The sequence below is a fragment of the Heterodontus francisci genome, chromosome 11 (genome assembly GCF_036365525.1).
Source record: "Heterodontus francisci isolate sHetFra1 chromosome 11, sHetFra1.hap1, whole genome shotgun sequence".
NCBI lineage: Eukaryota > Metazoa > Chordata > Chondrichthyes > Heterodontiformes > Heterodontidae > Heterodontus > Heterodontus francisci.
This window is the reverse complement of record NC_090381.1, coordinates 102,655,359-102,675,843: the sequence shown is the minus strand read 5'-3', so window position 1 is coordinate 102,675,843 and position 20,485 is coordinate 102,655,359. Positions and strand designations below refer to the sequence as shown.

General features: G+C 42.2%; 1 protein-coding gene across 2 annotated transcripts in view; it reads right to left on the bottom strand.

Moving 5' to 3' along the window:
- The window catches only part of tsc22d2 (TSC22 domain family 2), an 86,351-nt gene extending 66,964 nt beyond the window's left edge, over positions 1-19,387 (bottom strand). For both annotated transcript variants that reach the window (XM_068042629.1, XM_068042630.1), the window contains exon 1: positions 16,029-19,387. In XM_068042629.1, the coding sequence (XP_067898730.1) occupies positions 16,029-17,926 (1,898 nt within the window). In that variant the 5' untranslated portion in view covers positions 17,927-19,387. The remainder of the gene's footprint in view (positions 1-16,028) is intronic.
- Positions 19,388-20,485: the final 1,098 nt, after the last annotated feature.

Genomic DNA, 20,485 nt, shown 5'->3' with positions numbered 1-20,485 from the left:
CTACACTGCAGAATAGCTGTTCTAAAAATAAAAATTCAGAGAAAAAGAATGAACAGATTGAGCAGGAAATATCTGGAGTAAAAATAAAATATACCAAATCTGTTAGATACTATCCATAACGGGTTCTTCCCATTTACAGAAATAAACTGAGTGCTTTAACACAATAGGATTCAAACAAGGTGAAGGTTTGTGCCCAGCATTCCCATGTGCTGGAATTCTTGATCTTAGCTATGGCATCTGAATAAGCACATCCAAAATTTAGGAAAAGTGATCAGCAATCATGTTATCTCGGTCAATTTCCTGCATCTCCAACGGACCTCCAATCTTTTTACAGGTCATTTTATTTCTCACTGTGGGAGTAAAACAAGGTGGGGCAGGAGAAAGAGAAAAAGAAATATACCAGGGTATGGATTTCCAATATATTGGTATAGTTAAATCAAGTTTTTGCTGATTTTAATTTTCAATTAAAATGGAATATATCATTTTGTGTCAAATATTGATGACTTAATTTGGGAATAGGGAAGGGATTTGACAAAGGTTTTCTGTGACTAAGTGTGAAATAAGGGTGAATCAATATCAAGAGGTAGTCATCAATGCAGATGCTTCAGTTTCAACTAGGTACATCAATTCAGATTTTTCACACTGCTGGACTCAAATTCCAGTTCATTTCATATAGCCAAAACATTTTAATGGGTGATGGAAACAAAGTGAATATTAAAATGTGTCTTCTTTTGGGAATCTTTTGATATTTTATTGATGGCAGGAATCCTTAAGAACCACCTTGTACTGGATTATACATGCGCAAGATTGGAAGAAAGCTATCAGCACCTTTAGTAAAACACTGTACAACTAATAATAAAAATCAGTCGAGCCCTCTTTAAAACACAGTCTACCAGCTTTAAACAGCAGCAAAAATACAGCCAAGAAATCATCATACAGAGTTCGAGCTGCATTGCAGATGAAACAGGGAGGCAGAGGACAGCAAGTACTGCAGAGCTTGAGAAAACCTTGAATCAACTGATTAATCTCCCACTCAGACATTATCACAAAATTTTACGAGATAACGATGGATAAGGAAGGCTTTAGAAAATCCTAGTCCCTCAAACCATCCAAATTGACTTCACTACCTAAAAATGCAAGTCCTTTCCAAGCATTAATTACTCTTTCCAAGAACAATCGACATCAGCCCTAAATTTGCTTTTCACCAGTTTGAACCAGTGAACACCACCACGAAAGATTAGTATGCAGGTACAGCAAGTGATTAAGAAGTCAAAATGGAATGTTGGCGTTTATTGCAAGGGGAATAGAGGATAAAGTAGTGCAGCTATATAGGAGCTTGGAGAGACCACATCTGGAATACCGTGTAGAGTGTCGGTCTCCTTATCTGAAAAAAGATATAATTGCATTAGCAGTTCAGAGAAGGTTCACTTGACTAGTTCTGGGGTGAAGGGCTTATCTTATGAAGAAGGATTGAACAGATTGGCCCTATACTCGTTGGAGTTTAGAAGAATGAGAGTTGATCTTATTGAAACATATAAGATCCTGTGAGTTGACAGAGTGGATTCTGGAGGATGTTTCCTCTTGTGGAGGGGGGCACCTAGAACTAGAGGACAGAGTTTAAGAATAAGAGGTCTCCCTTTTAAGATGGAGATGAGCAGATTGTTTTTCCTCAAAGGCTCATTAGTCTGTGGAATTCTCTTCTCCAGAGAGCAGTGGAGGCTGGGTCATTGAAAATAGTCACGGCTGAGTGCGATAGATTTTGATCTACAAGGGAGTCAAGGGTTATGGGGGGCAGACGGGAAAGTGGAGTTGCGATCACAACCAGATCAGCCATGAAGGGTTGAAGGGCCGAATGTCCTACTCCTGCTCCTAAGTCCTAATTTCCAGACCACCCCACAACCCTTGCAGTACTCTAGATTTAATTTTCCTGAACAAATTAATCTCAGGTGTACCTTTAAAAAAGGTTCCCTTCTGGCCAACTGCTTTCCTGTATTAAACATCAAGTTTTTCCTGGTCTTTTTATAAAATCGAACCTCCAGCTAGGAATTAATATAGGGTTTTTCTCTGTACTACCTCTAGGCCATGTTTTGCTTGGATCTTGTTGACCAATCCTGGGCACCATACTCAAGGTGCAATATGATCAGATAACGGTACAATTTCACACAGGTTAAAAAAAATAATTTTTGAAAAATTGTATCACAATTATACATCTTGCCAACTATTCACCCCTAGCGTGACTCTGGTGCCAGGTGGGCTATACAATCATCATCTCCTCTCACTCTCTTTCCCAATCAAGTTGGTACCTTTACCCTATTCAATACAACTCAAGTGGGGAAATAAAGCACATCGTTACAACCGAGGCTGGAGGAGTGCACTGTCTTTCTTTAGTTCCACTTCTCCACCGGTCACAACATATGTTTAAATGTTTTAGCTAGTTACCGATACGGCCAATGATATACTTTATTTTAGTTTCAGAATAAAATCCACCAACTAGGTTTCTTTAATAAACAATGAAATTATTAAATTAAAAAATAAGACTTATTCAATAAAGATGCAAAGCTTATTAAACGCACAGGTTGAAATATGAAAGATCCCCTCTAAATTAACGAAACACACACACCAGTTAAAGAAAAAATAAAGAAGTTTTCTCAGCAGAGATCTCTTTACAAAAAAGACAAAAAAAAGCTCTGGCCAAATAATTGTTAATTCTTGAAGGAAAAGAATAAGATATGGTATGTTCCCCACTGGTCCTTTATTCTGGCGTCCAAATACACACAGACCGCTGTCATTGGGATCTTTTTGGAGCAGTTCTTTTCAGGCGATGTTGAGGATTAGTCTGGCAGGCTTTCCAGGAGCATCAGCGCATCAGGGGTTTCAGCTATCACAATGGATTCTCAGGGTTTCTCAAAGAGGTGGAAAAGGATGAGCTGGTAGCTTCTCTCTTAGCCAATTTTGACTCAAAACAATATCCAAAAAGGAAACCAACTCTTGACCACCATAAACCTTGACATGTCACTTCTCTATAAACAATTCCTAGTCATCAAGGCTCCTGCTGTTTTCTAAGCTTAAGACATATGAATTCCAATAAGGGGTTGTTTTTAAACAAAGTCCCAAGTTCTTCCAGTGACCATTTTTTAAAAAACAACAAAATCCAGTATCTATGGAATCTCTTCAGTCTTTCAAATGAATCAATTTCCACAATTTTTAAACATGAGTCCTCAAAAAATATTTTTTTAAATGGAAGCACTTTCATAACATTTAAACATTTATTTTTACCATTTGGAAATTCTACTTGACCAAGGGCATTTGCAGTTTCCAAGATGTCCAACATCAGCATACAACATAATCCCAGCAAAGCAACTTTGTCTCAGCAAACAGCTATTTTACTCTTTCCAATGCAACCATCAAAATGTCCTATCAAATAATATTTGTCATAAATAAGAAATGAAAACAAGAGCCTGTTAAAATCTATAGTTGACTAACAACCTATTTGCATTCAACTGAGGGTGAAGAAAACTCATACACTTCGAGAACAAACCAAACCTTGTGGCAAATGCTGCAGCTCATTTAGGATTGTAACCAACTAAGTTCTGCCCTTTTGATTCCTATAAATTATACATCGATGGATGACCCAATAAGCCGCTGTATTTCACTCAGAAAAGCCTTTAATATGAGAGATAAAATTTCTAAAGGTCAGAGTTGCCAGATTGATTGTTCTATACATGGATGGTTAGGATACCACAATGAAGAATCACCAACATATTTATAGCTCTTGAAAAAGGAACCCACAGAACAAAAGCCAGCCAGTCTGTAAATATGTCAATGATTTAAAAAGTTTAATAAAACAAACTACATAGTTGCTCAACCAGATAATTATATTTCACTTTCAACTCCGAGAAATCCAAACTCTCAAGTTCATTTAAACTGCTCTCATACAGTGAAACCTTGCTATGATCCTTGGATCTGGGCAATTCTGAAAATAAATACTTCCAAGAAATCAAATTCAACTTCATTTTTCCTACACAATCGGCACTGAAGTTGCCCTGCGGATATTCTTGTACTATACTTTCCACTTGGCTGTACCATGCAATATTTGATACAGAAACAGAAAGGCTCAGAAAGGGGCATGATGTACAGCACTGCTGCAGCCCTGAACTCTACAGAACTATAAATACATCTTTTTGAACTGCAGACTGAATGTTTTACAGGGGTACCAGGAGTGATTTAATGCACTCATTTTACAGAGTTCAAAACCTACAGTGGTCACCCAGACCCAAGCTGATTCTTTGTGCAATTGGCCAACTAGACAAGTGAATGTTTAGATGTTGGCCCATCGGCTTGTACATATGCAAAATGTTTTATGTAGCCATTTTTTAAAACTGGCTGTATAGACATCTTTTATTTTGAATAGGCATATAAATAGTAAAAGGGTGGTAAAAAGGAGGAATGGGGCCGATTAGACCAGAAAGGGGATTTACACATGGAGGCAGAGGGCATAGCTGAGGTATTAAATTAATACTCTGCATCTGTCTTTACCAAGGAAGAAAATGCAACCCAGGCAACGTTGAAAGATGAGGTAAGTCAGACACTGAGGAGTTTAAAATTGATAAAGAGGAAGTATTAGATAGGCTGTCTGTACTTAAAGCGGATAAAGCACCAAGGCCGGATGAGATGCATCCAAGGATACGGAGGGGTGAGGGTGGAAATCGTAGAGGCATTGGCCATAACTTTTCAGTCTTCTTTAGACTCAGGCATGATGTCAAAGGACTGGAGAATTGCAAACGTTACACCCTTGTTCAAAAAAGAACGTAAAGGTAAGCCCAGCAACTACAGGCTAGTCAGTTTAACTTCGGTGGTGGGAAAACTTGTAGAAAAAATAATTCAGGACAAAATCAAAAGTCACATGGCCAAATGCAAGTTAATTAAGGAAAGCCAGCATGGATTTCTTAAGGGAAAATCATGTTTAACTAACTTGCTGGAGTTTTTTTGAGGAGGTAACAGAGAGGGGTGTTGAGGGCAATGCTGTTGGTGTGGCGTACATGGACTTTCAAAAGGCATTTGAAACAGTGCCACACAACAGACTTGTCAAAAAACTTGTAGCTCATGGAATAAAAGGGATGGTAGCAACATGGATATGAAATTGGCTGAATGACCGGAAACAAAGAGTAGTGGTTAATGGATGTTTTTCGGGCTGGAGGAAGGTTTGTAGTGGAGTTTCCCAGGGATTAGTGTTGGGACCCTTGCTTTTCCTGATATATATTAATGACCGAGACCTTGGTGTACAGGGTACAATTTCAAAGTTTGCAGATGATACGAAACTTGGAAGCATTGTGAACTGTGAGGAGGATAGTGTAGAACTTCAAAAGGACATAGACAGGTTGGTGGAATTGGCAGACGAAGTTCAATGCAGAGAAATGTGAGGTGATTCATTTTTGTAGGAAGAATATGGACAGCCAATATAGAATAAAGGGCACAATTCTAAAGGGGGTAAAGGAGCAAAGGGACCTAGGTGCATATGTGCATAAGTCGTTAAAGGTGGCAGAACAGGTTGAGAGAGCAGTTAATAAAGCATGCAGTATCCTGGGCTTTATTAATAGGGGTATAGCGGTACAAGAGCAAGGAAGTTATGTTGAACTTGTATAAGACACTAGTTCGGCCTCAGCTGGAGTATCGCATCCAATTCTGGGCGCCTCACTTGAGGAAAGACGTGAGGGCATTGCAGAGAGTCCAGAAGAGATTCATGACAATGGTTCCAGGGATGAGGAATTTCAGTTATGAAGATAGACTGAAGAAGTTAGGACTGTTTTCCTTGGACAGAGAAGGCAGAGAGGTGACTTGATAGAGGTATTCAAAATCATGAGGGGTCTGGACAGAGTAGATAGAGAGAAGCTGTTCCCACTCGTGAAAGGATCGAGAACGAGAGGGCACAGATTTAGAGTATTTGATAAGAGAAGCAAAAGTGACATGAGGTCAAAACTTTTTCACGCAGCGAGTGGTTAAGGTCTGGAATGCACTGCCTAAGAAAGTGGTGAAGGCAGGTTCAATTGAAGCATTCAAAAGGGAATTAGACAGTTATATGTAAAAGGAAAATGTGCAGGGTTATGGGGAGAAGGCAGGGGAATGGGACTGAGGGAATTTCTCTTTCAGGGAGGCAGTGCGGACACGATGGGCCAAATGGCCTACTTCTGCGCTGTAACAATTCTGTGAATGTCTAATACATTGGCAGCCCAATCACGATACCCAGTATGCTAAATTCTACGGTTGCGATTCTGCTGAAATGTTCCTTCAAATTTAGCTTAGTTAAATATCCTGACAGCTGAATGGGTAAGTAAACAATACAATACGGTACCAGGTTACAAAGATCAGGGCGGTGTGAGGTTCAATCATTGTTCTACATGGAGTGAGCAGAGTACAACTGATCTCAGAATCTCTGGGTGAAGCAACCCTTGGGCTTGGGCACTACATTACAATATATTTTTGCATTATGCAGGTTTGACTTAAGGACTTAGAGAAATGTTTCAAAGAAAAACCAAAGCAAAATGGAGGCAATCCAGTCTGCTAGGTCAGTTTTGAGTTTGTCTGACACAGAAGACTTCTTTAGCAGCAAATATTAAAACTTGCGGCTAGATACTATATTGGAGGCTGTTTACAGCAACTACACCCAAGAACTGATCTGATGGAAGGTCTGAAACGTTAACTGTTTCTCTCTCCATCGATGCCGCCTGACCTATTTCCAGCACTTTTTGTTGTTATTTCAGACTTCCAGCATCTGCAGTATTTTGCTTTTGTATCAGTGTTTAATTCACTGCCACTTCTCTACCAGGAATGCCCATCTTCAAGAAGTTCTGCTCTTCTCTCCAATGGGATTTTGTTTGTCGTCTACCTTCTACTCTACCGCTTTCTATTTCCCTTCTAACATTTGATCAGGTGTCTATCAAACCTCGCTTTCACGGCCACATCGCCTTCCTTAGCAACTGTCTCCGGCTCCATTCTGATGAAAGGTCACTGACCTGAAACATTAACTCTGTTTCTCTCCCCACAGATACTGTCAGACCTGTTGGAGCATTTCCAGCCTTTTTGTGTTTTTATACCCAGGAACTGCTGTTTTCAATGAACAAAGCAAAATTGACCAATTTGCAATCAAAACAGCTTTCATCAACTGTCTTTACTAAAAGATTATTGGTTTCAGTACAGTTAGTTTAAACACTCAATTCATTTACTGAAGACAGGGACAAAATTATTCATGAAGATTGCTTGAGTGTCATATTTCACTGTAGAAGTTAATGCACAAATGGTAATATAACTTCTTCCACATATAACAACATAACTGGTGCAAACTGTCTGGAAGCTGATCTTGTTGGCCATATTCAGGTGGCGAGGCATTATACGAACATGAGCTTTGTACAAATTTATCCTTTTTTAAAATAGTGAAGTGCTTCCAAATTTCATAGCAGATTTGGATACCTCAATAGGGTGCAACGTGGGAATGTTTTTTAAAGCATTGTTTCAAGTTTACACCATCTCAATCCCAAAATATGCAATAAGATTGCAAATAATTTGCACTATTCCACCGAACTTAGAACAGAAAAGCTGACAATAGTGTTTCAGATTGTTTTACTGTCCCCAATTCCTCTGTACAATGCAGCCACAATAATTTGTTCAAGCCAGTTTCTGCTACCATTCAATTCTGGAAAGGAGCAGTTTTCAATGGTTCAATATCAGCAAAATCCCTGCACTGCCACGGAGGCATGGAAGCAATCCATTGACATCCTGTCTGGCGTTAGTACATCCTAATTCATGTTTTGATGCAGCATATTCAGCCAGTTAAAATAGTACATTTTCAGATGTTACCATATACAGATTACTTCAGTGATTCTCAAATATTTACAAAGTCCTCTGCTGCAATTATTCTCACTTGTCCACCAGCCCTGCCCTCACTGATCTACAATGACACAAGATCTCTCTAATGCACTGGATTTAAACTCCTTGCCTTCAAATCTCTCAACGATTTTGAACCACCGTGCAGCCTTATACCCATGCCCTTCTGCTCCCTGACTGGCTTTTTGTACATTCCATCTTCACTTCATCCCAAAAACCCTCCATCTCTCTCCAAATCTTAAAAACTTACTCAAAACCAAACTTTTGATTACCTCTCCGAACAATCCTTTCACAGCTTGACATCTGCTTGTTTGTCTATTTGTTGTATTTTGTCCCTGCAATCTTGTGTGCCAGGTGCCTCCAAGACACAGAAATGAATTATTAGAGAGGATTCTTCGGGACAGGATTTACTCCCATTTGGAAACAAATGGACTTATTAGCAAGAGGCAGCATGGTTTTGTGAAGGGGAGGTAATGTCTCACTAACTTGATTGAGTTTTTTGAGAAAGTGACGAAGATTATTGATGAAGGAAAGGCAGTGGATGTTACCTATATGGACATCAGTAAAGTCTTTGACAAGGTCCCTCATGGCAGACTGGCACAAAAGGTGAAGTCACACGGGATCAGAGGGGAGCTGGCAAGATGGATACAGAACTGGCTCAGTCATAGAAGACAGAGGGTAGCAGTGGAAGGGTGCTTTTCTGAATGGAGGGATGGGACTAGTGGTGTTCCGCAGGGATCAGTGCTGGGACCTTTGCTGTTTGTAGTATATATAAACGATTTGGAGGAAAATGTAGCTGGTCTGATTAGTAAGTTTGCGGACGACACAAAGGTTGGTGGAGTTGCGGACAGTGATGACGATTGTCAGAGGATACAGCAGGATATAGATCGGTTGGAGACTTGGGCGGAGAAATGGCAGATGGAGTTTAATCCGGACAGCGGCAGTGGCGCAGTGGTTAGCACCCTTAGGAGTATTGACAGGCAGAGAGATCTGGGCGTACAGGTCCACAGGTCACTGAAAGTGGCAACGCAGGTGGATAAGGTAGTCAAGAAGGCATACGGCATGCTTGCCTTCATCGGTCGGGGCATAGAGTATAAAAATTGGCAAGTCATGCTGCAGTTGTACAGAACTTTAGTTAGGCCACACTTAGAATGCTGCGTGCAATTCTGGTCGCCACACTATCAGAAGGACGTGGAGGCTTTGGAGAGGGTACAGAAGAGGTTTACCAGGATGTTGCCTGGTCTGGAGGGCATTAGCTATGAGGAGAGGTTGGATAAACTCGGATTGTTTTCACTGGAACGACGGAGGTGGAGGGGCGACATGATAGAGGTTTACAAAGTTATAAGCGGCATGGACAGAGTGAATAGTCAGAAGCTTTTTCCCAGGGTGGAAGAGTCAGTTGCTAGGGGACATAGGTTTAAGGTGAGAGGGGCAAAGTTTAGAGGGGATGTGCGAGGCAAGTTCTTTACACAGAGGGTGGTGTGTGCCTGGAACTTGTTGCCGGGGGAGGTGGTGGAAGCAGGTACCATAGAGACGCTTAAGAGGCATCTTGACAAATACACGAATAGGATGGGAATAGAGGGATACGGACCCCAGAAGTGCAGAAGGTTTTAGTTTCGGCAGGCATCAAGATCGGCGCAGGCTTGGAGGGCCGAATGGCCTGTTCCTGTGCTGTACTGTTCTTTGTTCTTTGAATTACACCTGGGTGAAATCTCCCGAACTCCAAAAAGTGCTTTACAAGCAGGCCATCAAAACTAATTTTACCTCCACCTTCATAGGCTCTGAATTCACCAACAGCTCCAATACGCATTTAGTCTGTTCTGATGGATAAACAAAGCCCTTGAAACAGCAGCAAGACTTGAGAAACAAAACCAAGGTTAGCATTATAGGAGTAACACCCAAACAATGAGCAATGCCACAGGAGATCTACTAGTATATACTGAAGCTGAACAAAATTGGACTCCTTTAAATGGAAAAAATAATCCTATCAGAATAACTTTACTACCTACCATGGTCTCTAAAAGCAGCTTCATACTCCTTTTAAAATTAGGTTTTTTGGTACTTGAAGCATCGTGTTGCCTTTCGAAAAAAGGTATAATTTTCTAAACTGAGAACTACTGATATGAGGCGGTGGCGTACTGGTATTGTCACTGGACTAGTAACCCAGAGTCCCAGGTATTGCTCTGGGGACATGGGTTCGCATCCCACCACAGCAGAAGGTGGAATCTGAATTCAATTAATAAATCTGGAATTAAAAGCTAGTCTTAATTAGAATTCCAAAGATTAATGACCGTCAGAGAAGAAATTCCTCCTCGTCTCCATCTTAAAAAGCAGACACCTTATTTTGAAACTGTGCCCCCTAGTTTTTGATTCCCCCACAAGGGAAAACATCCTCCCAGCATCCAACTTGTCAAACCCCCTCAGAATCTTATATGTTTCAACAAGATCCAATGAGTATAGGCCCAATCTGCTCAACCTTTCCTCATAAGACAACCCCTTCATCCCAGGAATCAGCATGGTGAACCTTCTCTGAACTGCTTCCAATGCAAGTATATTCCTCCTTCAGTATGGAGACCAAGACTGTATGCAGTACTCCAGGTGCAGTCTCGCCAATGCCTTGTGTAGTTGTAGCAAGGTTTCCCTATTTTTATACTCCATGCCCTTGCAATAAATGCCAACATTTCATTTGCCTTCCCAATACTTGCAGTGTCTGCATACTAACTTTTTGCGATTATGTACAAGGAGACCAAGATCCCTCGGTACCTGAAATATTCTGCAGTTTCTCTCTATGTAAATAATATTCTGCTCTTCTATTCTTCCTGCCAAAGTGGATAACAGCACATTTTCCCACATTATAGTCCATCTGCCAATTATTTGCCCACCCAGTTAACCTACCTATATTTTTTTGCACTCACTTAGCGTCCTCTTCACAACTACACGGGCATCAATTTTAAAGATTTCTATGCGCTTTCCAGCATATTGCATGTGATCTTAAGAAATTTAACTAGATATGATCCACATTTTTCGTGATATTACTATCCAAGATTTCATCAAGCACTGAAGGCAGCTCAACCTGCAGATCCAGAAATATTTATTCACTGGAATCAAGTTGCCAAAGTATCAAGTTAAACTGAGCCAAATCAATTCTGCAACTGCTGTCTGGAAATTTTCAGCACTGAAATTAAAAAAAAGTGGCTGCTTGACAAGGAAGGATTAGGCTCAAGTGTGATGATGCTTGTAAAACAGGCAGCCAGCATTCATCATCTAGGTGACAAAGAATGGTTAGTGAGATATCAGAGGGCTGCAGTACCATTGAAACACCTTTAGGGGAGGGAGAAAACTGGCCAATTTTCAGAGGGAGATGGAGGAGAATGACGGAGAGAGAACCCATTCTAAGATTTCTATATGAAATTGTCAGCACAATACTGCCTTGTAAGCTGTGTTCGCACATGACACAACCAAAGGCAGCACCCACATCTATGGGACTGCCTATGCAGCAATAGGTGCAGAAAAAGGATGCCACATCAAAAATGAAATGGACAAAACTTCCTGGGGCACCCAAACTTAGGTGCAGATTCTTTGCAGAGGAATTACACACTAATGTTTACATTCCTTCCTTCATATAACATCTAGAAGACTCCTAACCAACCCAACAGAGTTATCAGGTTACAACACTAGTGACTCATCTACTCATAAAAAGGAATTATAAACATCCTCTTTGCCAATATTGTTGCTGACCATCTCAAATGGCAATGTATTCTGGACTTCATTAGTAGCAATACTCCCCTCAATTACATTTAACTGAAGGATACACATAGGGCACAGGGCTCCATTTACTGCAATGCAGGGTTCACAATTCCAACCATTCACTGTGGTCCTGAAGCGCAGCCCATAGAGTTCACAGCGGGTTAGCTATCTCTGGAAAATTATCTGTACGATTCCCATATGGCTAGCTGCTGCTATCAGCTGGCTCTTAAAATGAGAAGTCCACACATTCACAATTGAAATATTCAGTTCACATGTAGTTAAATAGAGTGTGCATACTGGACATGCATATGGAAACATGGCCTTTTAATGCGCGAATTAGATTTATGAATGTTACAAGTTTTGATGGCCTTCCTTTAAATTGGACAAGAGCAACAAAAAGTAGCATTTTATATCAAATCTTCTACACCCCCTCAAAAAAAAAACTGACATTCTAGAAGAACCTCAATTAATGCTTTGCTTCCCCCTGCCCTCCATCCACTTAAAGCATAGCCAATATTACTTAACTTCCCCTTACCTTCGACTCTACTATACACAAATTACTTAGTTGCCCTATTTCAGAAACAGGAGCTGAGAGAGAAATATTAGCAAAGACATGGTGTCACTTCCTGCCTCAGAGACTGGGACCACATAATCTTTGTTATTTGCAAGACAGAAACCTGATATTTTATCCAAAAATGCTGCCCCACAACAATGTAGTATTCCCCCAATCAGTAAATTAGAGAAGAGCTCATGTTCTTCCCTCTCCTCCCCCACCCACATAAAGATTATCTATGGTAATGCACCACTAACAGATCTAAAAATACCCCTTAGCCACCATCATTCGTTCAACCCAGTTTCAGCTGTGTTATGCAAGTCTGTTACTAATCAATCCCAAAGATCTGTAGCTTGTTTCAATAAACTGGACATTTATGGATTTGATGTAATTTGAGCTTTAGACTACTTCTTACATGATTGTCTAGTTATATGTATTTAAGTTATTTAAAATATTTTGTAAAGTCTATACATTCAAAATCTGCACTGTAACTAGAGATATTAGATGAAAGGGTCAAAAATTCCACTGGTCAAAGTTCTGGAACTTGTTTGGTATTTAATTTCAACAAAATGTCACACTGATCTGTGAAAGTACTTCCAATATTGGCCTGGTCTACTATTGAGCAGACTAGGCCTATGTTTCCTAGAGTTAAGAAGAATGAGAGGTTATCTCAATGAAACATATAAAATTCTTGTGGCTTACAGGGTAGATGCTGGGACGATCTCTTCCTTGACTGGGGAATCTAGAACTGGGGGTCACAGTCTCAGAATAAGGGGTCAGCCACTTAGGTCTGAGATAAGGAGAATTTTTTTCATACAAAGAGTTATGAACCTTTGGAATTCTCTACTGCAGAGAGCTCTGGATGCTCAGTTGTTGAGTATATTCAAGTCAGAGATCAAGAGATTTTTAGATACCATGGGGATCAAGGGATATGGGAATAGTGTAGAAAGGTATAGCTGAGGTAGATCATCAATGGTGGAGCAGGCTTGAGGGGTTGAATGACCTACACCTGCTCCTATTTCTTATGTACTGCTGTTCTGTCACTCAAAAAACTCCTAGTATTGGCACAATTTCTATGGGAATAACTGGTAAAAACTCTACTGCAGCAACAAACACCAAACTGGCAGGACTTGAATTAGGAGTCCTGGGACAGTACTGCGATGAACCCACACACTTCACACCCACGTGAACACAGAACACAATGCTCGTCTTGAAGATATATTTTTTAAGGAGTTTGAATGATCGACAAATTAATTAGAGAGTTCTTTTACAGTCAGCTAAGTTTCTGAACTTTAAGATTGCAGTTGCAGCGCTAAATTGGTTTGAAGACTTAATATGAAATGGTTACTGAATAGAATTAGAAAAAAGCATGAGATACACCCTAATAATACAATGCTTCAATGATTTTCTTCCAATATATGTGTAAGCAAATAGGTTAAGTTGACAGCAAAACTGACTGCCTTTTCAAAGACAAAAGTCAAGATGTAGCTTAACTAGGTCATGTGATCATAGACCAATTATTACTTTTTTTTTCCCATTTACCACTATTCAATACCCGGTACTTATTTTGGCACATTCAGAGCCTGCTCCAACTAAAGTCAGCTGTTCTCGGTTCATCGTGCTTTGAATCAGCTTTCGTGCTTGGGATACAATTTTATTCAGTGGAAATAATACTGTTCCTAGCCCACACAGTCTGTTGGTTATACTTTGGGGAGATCTGTCAAAATCATGGCACATTTCTGCACATGCACACTACCAGTAGTGCAAAAAGCCAATATCTCATTAGCATGCACTAAAAGTGAATAACCACAGATGTTAACCTGACAAACTGGCAGTCCACTAATGATTAGAAAATGAGAAATATTATACTCATTATATACTGTGGTCAAGGAAAACCCCACACCAAGAATAATTTCCTATATATACACACAACACCCTAGTTTTGATGAAGTTAACAGTTGCTAATGTGCAAAATTCCATACAATTCTCATTTTCCACTCATGTTTGGCAACCAAAATGTCTTCTTTTTAAAAGTCTACCTTTTTAATTTAATTTTTAAAAGCCACAAATTGTGTCTCTGCACCATTACTAAATTAGAAACCATTTTACCTACCAAGTGGCAACTATTTGAAATACCACCATTTACATACCTTGTTAAAATGTACTTTAGAGCACAAATATGATCTACAGAATATGATCTACAGGTATATATGAAGTGTATAGGTATATCCACTTGAGGCTATAGCTAGGCCTAAAGTTCAAGGTATTTTAAGCAGCTAGTCAAGGAGGAAAAAATAGCTTTACTTGAAAACATCAACATGTGGTGTTATAAAAATCATCTGATATTCGACATATTATGAACTTTTATGCAGTAGACACAGAATCAAGTATAAACAAAAAAGTAAGGAATACCGTTCTAACTCCAGATTTTTTGGTGTTCAATTATTCCAAAAAGTTTCTAGAATAATCGACAGTTACATCCTGTGAATAACCATCCAATTGTCTGCAATTTTGCCATAACGAAGGAACCTTTTTTAAAAAGTGTGTTGTCCCCTCTATAAAAAGGCAAATGCTCAAGACTAATTTTATAAGTTATACTTTATACCAACAAAAAGCATACATTAAGTTTAAAATCACAACATATGGATAATTAGTGTGGATTTCGTGCTTTTCTGCCACAAATCTGAACAGTGAGAAAATTAACAGACACTGACATCCAATGAGAGGCCTAGAGGAAAAATTCCAAATATACCAAAATCAATACAATGTGACTCAAGTTCAGCTGAGTATAAAGGAATTCAAATATCAGGCTGTGGATTAAATTACTGCATTGTTAAATTAGTTGGGTACAGCACCTCAGAGATGCAGTTAGGCTGATTTAAGAAATACTTTTAAACTGTAACTGTTGAGAGATTCAGTAAATGAATAGCTAAATACTGGGATGTTCAATTAGCTGGATATATTATTTCACATATGCAACAATTAGGGCTGGACAAATTTCAATTTAGATTAATTATAAAATATGACAGCAATAATTTAAAGAAAGCAATAAAATTGAATTTCTGTTGCTCAGCCTTAGCTATATTTAAAATGTAGGTAATAAAAATCAACCACAATTTTTCTCAATTTAACCTTAATATTTAAATCCACAAAGTAAACATGTGTAGAAATTATGTCATTTATTACAGTAGATGCCTTTTCCAGTAAAACAAGTTTTTGAAAAGGGAGGTAATGTATCTACTGATGGCTCAATGCAATTTCAAACCATAAATAGAACACTTCAACTAGGCTCTGAAAAAGACTACCGCCTGCTCATACAGGCCATAGGATGTCAGTCCTAATAGGTGGGTTATTAGGCAAGGTTCATTGTCATCATCAATTTCCTGGATGTCTCTTCAATAAACCACACACAAAAGCTGTTAGTTAATTACAGAATAGTTATCTTGGATTTTTTGTCTTTGTTGTGTCAGTAGGACGGCAGCACAAAAGTTACTAAATGTGCTTCAGCATCCCCAAGGGGAAAACAAAGCTTCATTCCCACTTCTGCACCCTATTTAGTGTTCTATGCTGGAAAGTACACACATGGACATGAATGGACTCAGCTGTGATGTCTTCAACAGTCCAATAAACTACCTACACTTACTGTTCAAGGTCACGTGAACTCCTGCTTAATAAGTTACCAGAGTGCTCGTACCTGTGAAATCACACCCCAGCACGAATTGCCACTTTTGGGAAAGGAGTAGAGAATAAAAAGTTATAAATGGTGTACCATTTTCAATACCAAATGGCCAGTATATCCACAGAATGCAAAAAAGACAAATGTCTATTTAAAGGACAAAAAAAATCATACCTGTCTTCATCTCCATCGATCTGTATGGGTATAGAGAACACAGAATTTGAGAGGCTGTTCATTGGGCTAGCCACTTGCAAATGCAGAGGATTACCAAGAATTTCCGGAATAAGAGGCTTCATAGAGGGCTTGCTTTCACTAGACTGAGATGTCTGAGGTATAAGCTGCTCCGAATTCCGTCTCTCCTCTAGCTGGCCTGTACCTTGTGTCTGGAAGATGTTGGTCTGCGACATGTTTGAAAACAAGTTGACTGAACCTTGCATCAGGCCGGTACTCCCAGTCATTGGTGTCTGGGTACTTTGCTGTGATTGAACCATTGTTGCGGGAACACTTGGCTTCGTAACAGAAGTGGCAGATGCACTAGGCACCACAGCAGGCACACCAGTTGGTACACTTGAAACACCAGTACTAGGCACATTTTGGATGCCAGCAGTCACACTGAGAGATCCACTGGGCAACTGGCTAACCATTCCAGATTGCAGACCAGAAGCTTGGTGCTGTTGGGTTAAATGTTGAACACCTGATGACCCCAAACTTTGTTGCTGCAACATCAGACCCTGTGTGGGAGCTGGCTGAGCATTCTGTATCCCTTGTCCACCCTGACTGACCAAATCACAGCTCTGGGCTGGTACTTGTGCTCCACTGGCAGATGACTGCATCACTGATGAAGGACCATGACTTGTTGCTTGACCTGCAGGTAGGCTAGTAGATGCAGTATTCTGAACTCCTGTACCTGGTGAAGGTTGCTGTATAGCTCCTGGACCCTGCATGACCGGCAGATGTTGCATATATTCCGTGTGGTTGTTTGCAACAGTGGATTGAGATGGCAGTAAATGTGGAATCTGAGTCTGAGAAAACTGAAATTGCTGAGTCTGGGAAGCAGGGATATTAGCGGTCTGTTGAGAATTAGTCTGGGAAATAGATGCACTGGGTGTATGAATGGCCTTGCCATTAATGCTGGTCTGCAGAACGCAGAGCTGCCCCAAGCTATTCTGCAAGTTTACCTGTGACTGATGTTGCTGAGCACCCACCGCAGACGTGTAAATTTGAGTTGAGGATGCAGCTTGAGGCATTGGCAGCCCACCTGTTGGCTGTTGCCCCTTGGCGAAACTTTGGTGATGGTTGATCACATCGGTCTGGGCCAACTGCGTTACTGTCGCACTGAGTGAAGTGTCAGCCAGGGACTCGGTGGCGTGCACTGAATGCACCGTGGGCAGGATGGCCGAGCTGTTGGTGGCCCCTAGACCGCTGTCCCTGTCGGCGCACTGCTGCTCCAAGGTGGTGCAGCTGCTGCTGTTGTTGTGCCTGATGGTGTCGGCGGACCTGGCGAGGATGGTGCCGTCCGAATCGCGATCGTAAAACTCGGTGCAGGTCCACCGGCCTCTGCGGAAAGGCTCGCCGGAGCCGTGGTCCAGCTTGATGACCCTGAAGCGGGAGGTGCAAGCCACCGCCGGCTGCATGGTGGCCGGGGCTCCGGTAGAAGTGCCGCTGCCAGAGGTGGACGGAGGCGGGGTGGCTCCCTGTCCAGTCCCGGTGGCGGGGAGCGGGGTCACCGTCCCCCCGCCTCCTCCTCCGGCGGCGGCGGCGGCGGAGACCAGCCGGGATCCGAAAGCCACCCCTGCCTCCCGGTCGTGAGGTATGTTGGGCGAGGTGGCCCCGGGGGTGTCCGCCTCGCCCACGTTGTTGAGGGTCTCGTCGGAGGAGCTCCGATCACAGACCTCGGCGTGCTCGTAGTCGGTGGCCCGGGAGGAGACATCGAAGATCTCGGAGGAGATATCCTCGGTACGGGACTCGTCCGGATCCTCCAGGCTCTCGGTATCCTCGGTGATGCTGCTGGCCGCCACCTGTGCCGTGGTCACGCTGGTGATCTGGAAACCGCTCTTCTTCTTAACCGGCATTTTGAACACTTCACCAAAAAAATATATATAGTGTCGCGCCTTTTACCTTCTTGTTTCTCTCTTCCCTCCAGCACCACCGCAGGGGGGGAAAAGGAGTAAAGTCTGTAGTTTGCCTTTCAGTTTACAAGTGTTGTAAAACACCAGATTACAATCCTCCTCTCCCGATTTATAATAATTCACAGCAGTTCTGAGACACCAACACGCACCATCTTCTCCTCCTCGTTGCGGTGGAAATATCCAAGCAAACAGAGAGAGAAAAAATAAAAGTTTTTCTTTTGAATGGGGAAATAAAAGTAATTCTTCAGAGTTGGTAGATTGTCCTGTAAAGGTTTTTTTTTAACCTCCCCCCCCCCCTCTCTCTCTCGCACACACTCCCAAAAAAGATGAATTAGCACAGTTGGGAACAATGTCTGCAGCAAACCATCTTTGCTGCTGCTCTTGGGTTACAACTGAACCATCCTTGTAAAAGGGGAAATATGAAGATTGTTCTTGATCTTTTAAAGATCCTCGCTTTACTTTTCCTCCTTCAGCAGGGAACAGTCGCACTTTAGCAACGTGTGGATGACTCCAGCTCTCTCATTAGTCACCACGACACCATCTTCCCTCTTCCAGTTACAAGCACTGCAGGCAGGTCAGGTCCTCTCTTTTTTTTAAAAAAAAAATCCCCCCTCAACAACTCAACTCCCAATTATATCCTTCGGATTCTTTTCTTCTGACTCTGTGCTCCTGTCGATTGAATGCAGGAGAGAGAGAGAAAGAGAGGGAGGGTGGGGGGAGGAGGGACAAGCTGCTGTGGTCGAATTGAGAAAGCAGCAGAAGCAAAGCCCCGGGGTTTTGAAAGCGAGTCCTGCCCCGGATTAATCAGCAGCCGCTCTTGCCTTGTCTCTTCCTTCCTCCTGTCGGAGCGTTTCCCCAAATTAGTGAGCAGCAGAGGCGGCCGGCTCCGGTGTTCGAGTGCGTAGCTCCCCGCGATGAGCCACAGGCAAGGCCGGTGTCGCAGATCCAATGCCGACTCTCTGGTCCCGGACTAACCACCTCCACCTCCCTCCCCCCAGCCACCCTCCCTCCCTCCCTCCCTACTGCACCTCCTCCTTCCCCGCGACGGGGCAGGGGAGGGGAGCTCGGGGCCTCCCCACTGCCCGGGGGAGGGAGGCTACAAGGGAGGTGTCTTGACTAGCCGGAGCCGCTGAGTGCTGCCATCCGCCTTCTTCCCGTTTGAGCGGCGGGGAGGGGGGGCTCCCTTTTGGACCCGGGGCCTTCAGCACAGCCTCTTCCCCCCCTACCTCTACACACACAACACACAGCCTGAGGGGGGGAGGGTTAGTTATTGCTCTTTTATTTGTCTATTTATTATTGGGTCGGGTTACGGTTCCCTGTCCCTCTCTCTCTCTCTCTCTCTCTCACACACACACACACAGGGCCCCGGCCTCGCCTCTCTCCCTCACGGCACTCAAACCAAGATGGCCGATATGCCGCCGCACGGCACCCTGGGAACGTGCCCACGCACCTCCCGGTGACGTCACCGCGCTCACCCCCGCCCCGCCCCCCGCCTGCCGTCACTGTCGAGTTGGGGAAATCACAGATTGATACTTTCCTGGATCCGCATTCACGCCCAGATTGAGATCTGCTCATTTATAGCTACGCAGGCATCCATGCCCATTCATGCTTTTGACACAGCAGCACACACTCACACATTGTGAAATTTTGTACCTATTCAGAAAATACTTTTTTTTATTCCTCCATGTGATGTGGGCGGCGCTGTGCATTTGTTACCCACCCTAATTGCCCTTGAACAACTTCAAAAGGACAGACAAGTTGGTGGAATGAACAGACAAGTGGTCGGTGAAGTTCAGTGTGGAGAAATAGGAAGTAATTCATTTGGGTAAGAAGAACATGGAGAGACAATATAACATAAAGGGTACAACTCTAAAGGGGGTGCAGGAGCAGGAGCCGAGGGGCCTGGGGGTATACGTGCATTCGTCATTAAAGGTGGCAGGACAGGTTGAAAGCATACAGTATCTTAGACTTTGTTAATAGGGGCGTAAAGTACAAGTACAAGAACTTTTGTATAAGACACAAGTTCGGCCTCAACTGGAGTATTGAGTCCAGTTCTGGGCGCCAACTTTAGGAAAGATGTACAGAAAAGATTCACAAGAATATCCAGGGATGAGGAACTTCAGGTATGAAGATAGATTAGAGAGGTTGGGACTGTTTTCCTTGGAGAAGAGAAGGCTGAGAGGAGATTTGTTAGGTATTCAAAATCATTGGTGTCTGGACAGAGCGGATAGCGTAAAACTGTTCCCACTTGTGAAAGGATCGAGAACGAGAGGCACGGATTTAAAGTGATTGGAAAAAGAAGCAAGTGCAACATGAGGAAAAACTTCTTCACGCAGCGAGTGGTTAGGATCTGAAATGGACTGCCTCAGAACGTGGTGGACACAGGTTCAATCGAGGCATTCAAAAGGGAATTAGACTGTTATATGAAAAGGAACAATGTGCAGAGTAACAGGGAGAAGGCGGGAGAATGGCATTAGGTGAATTGCTCAATTGGAGAGCTGG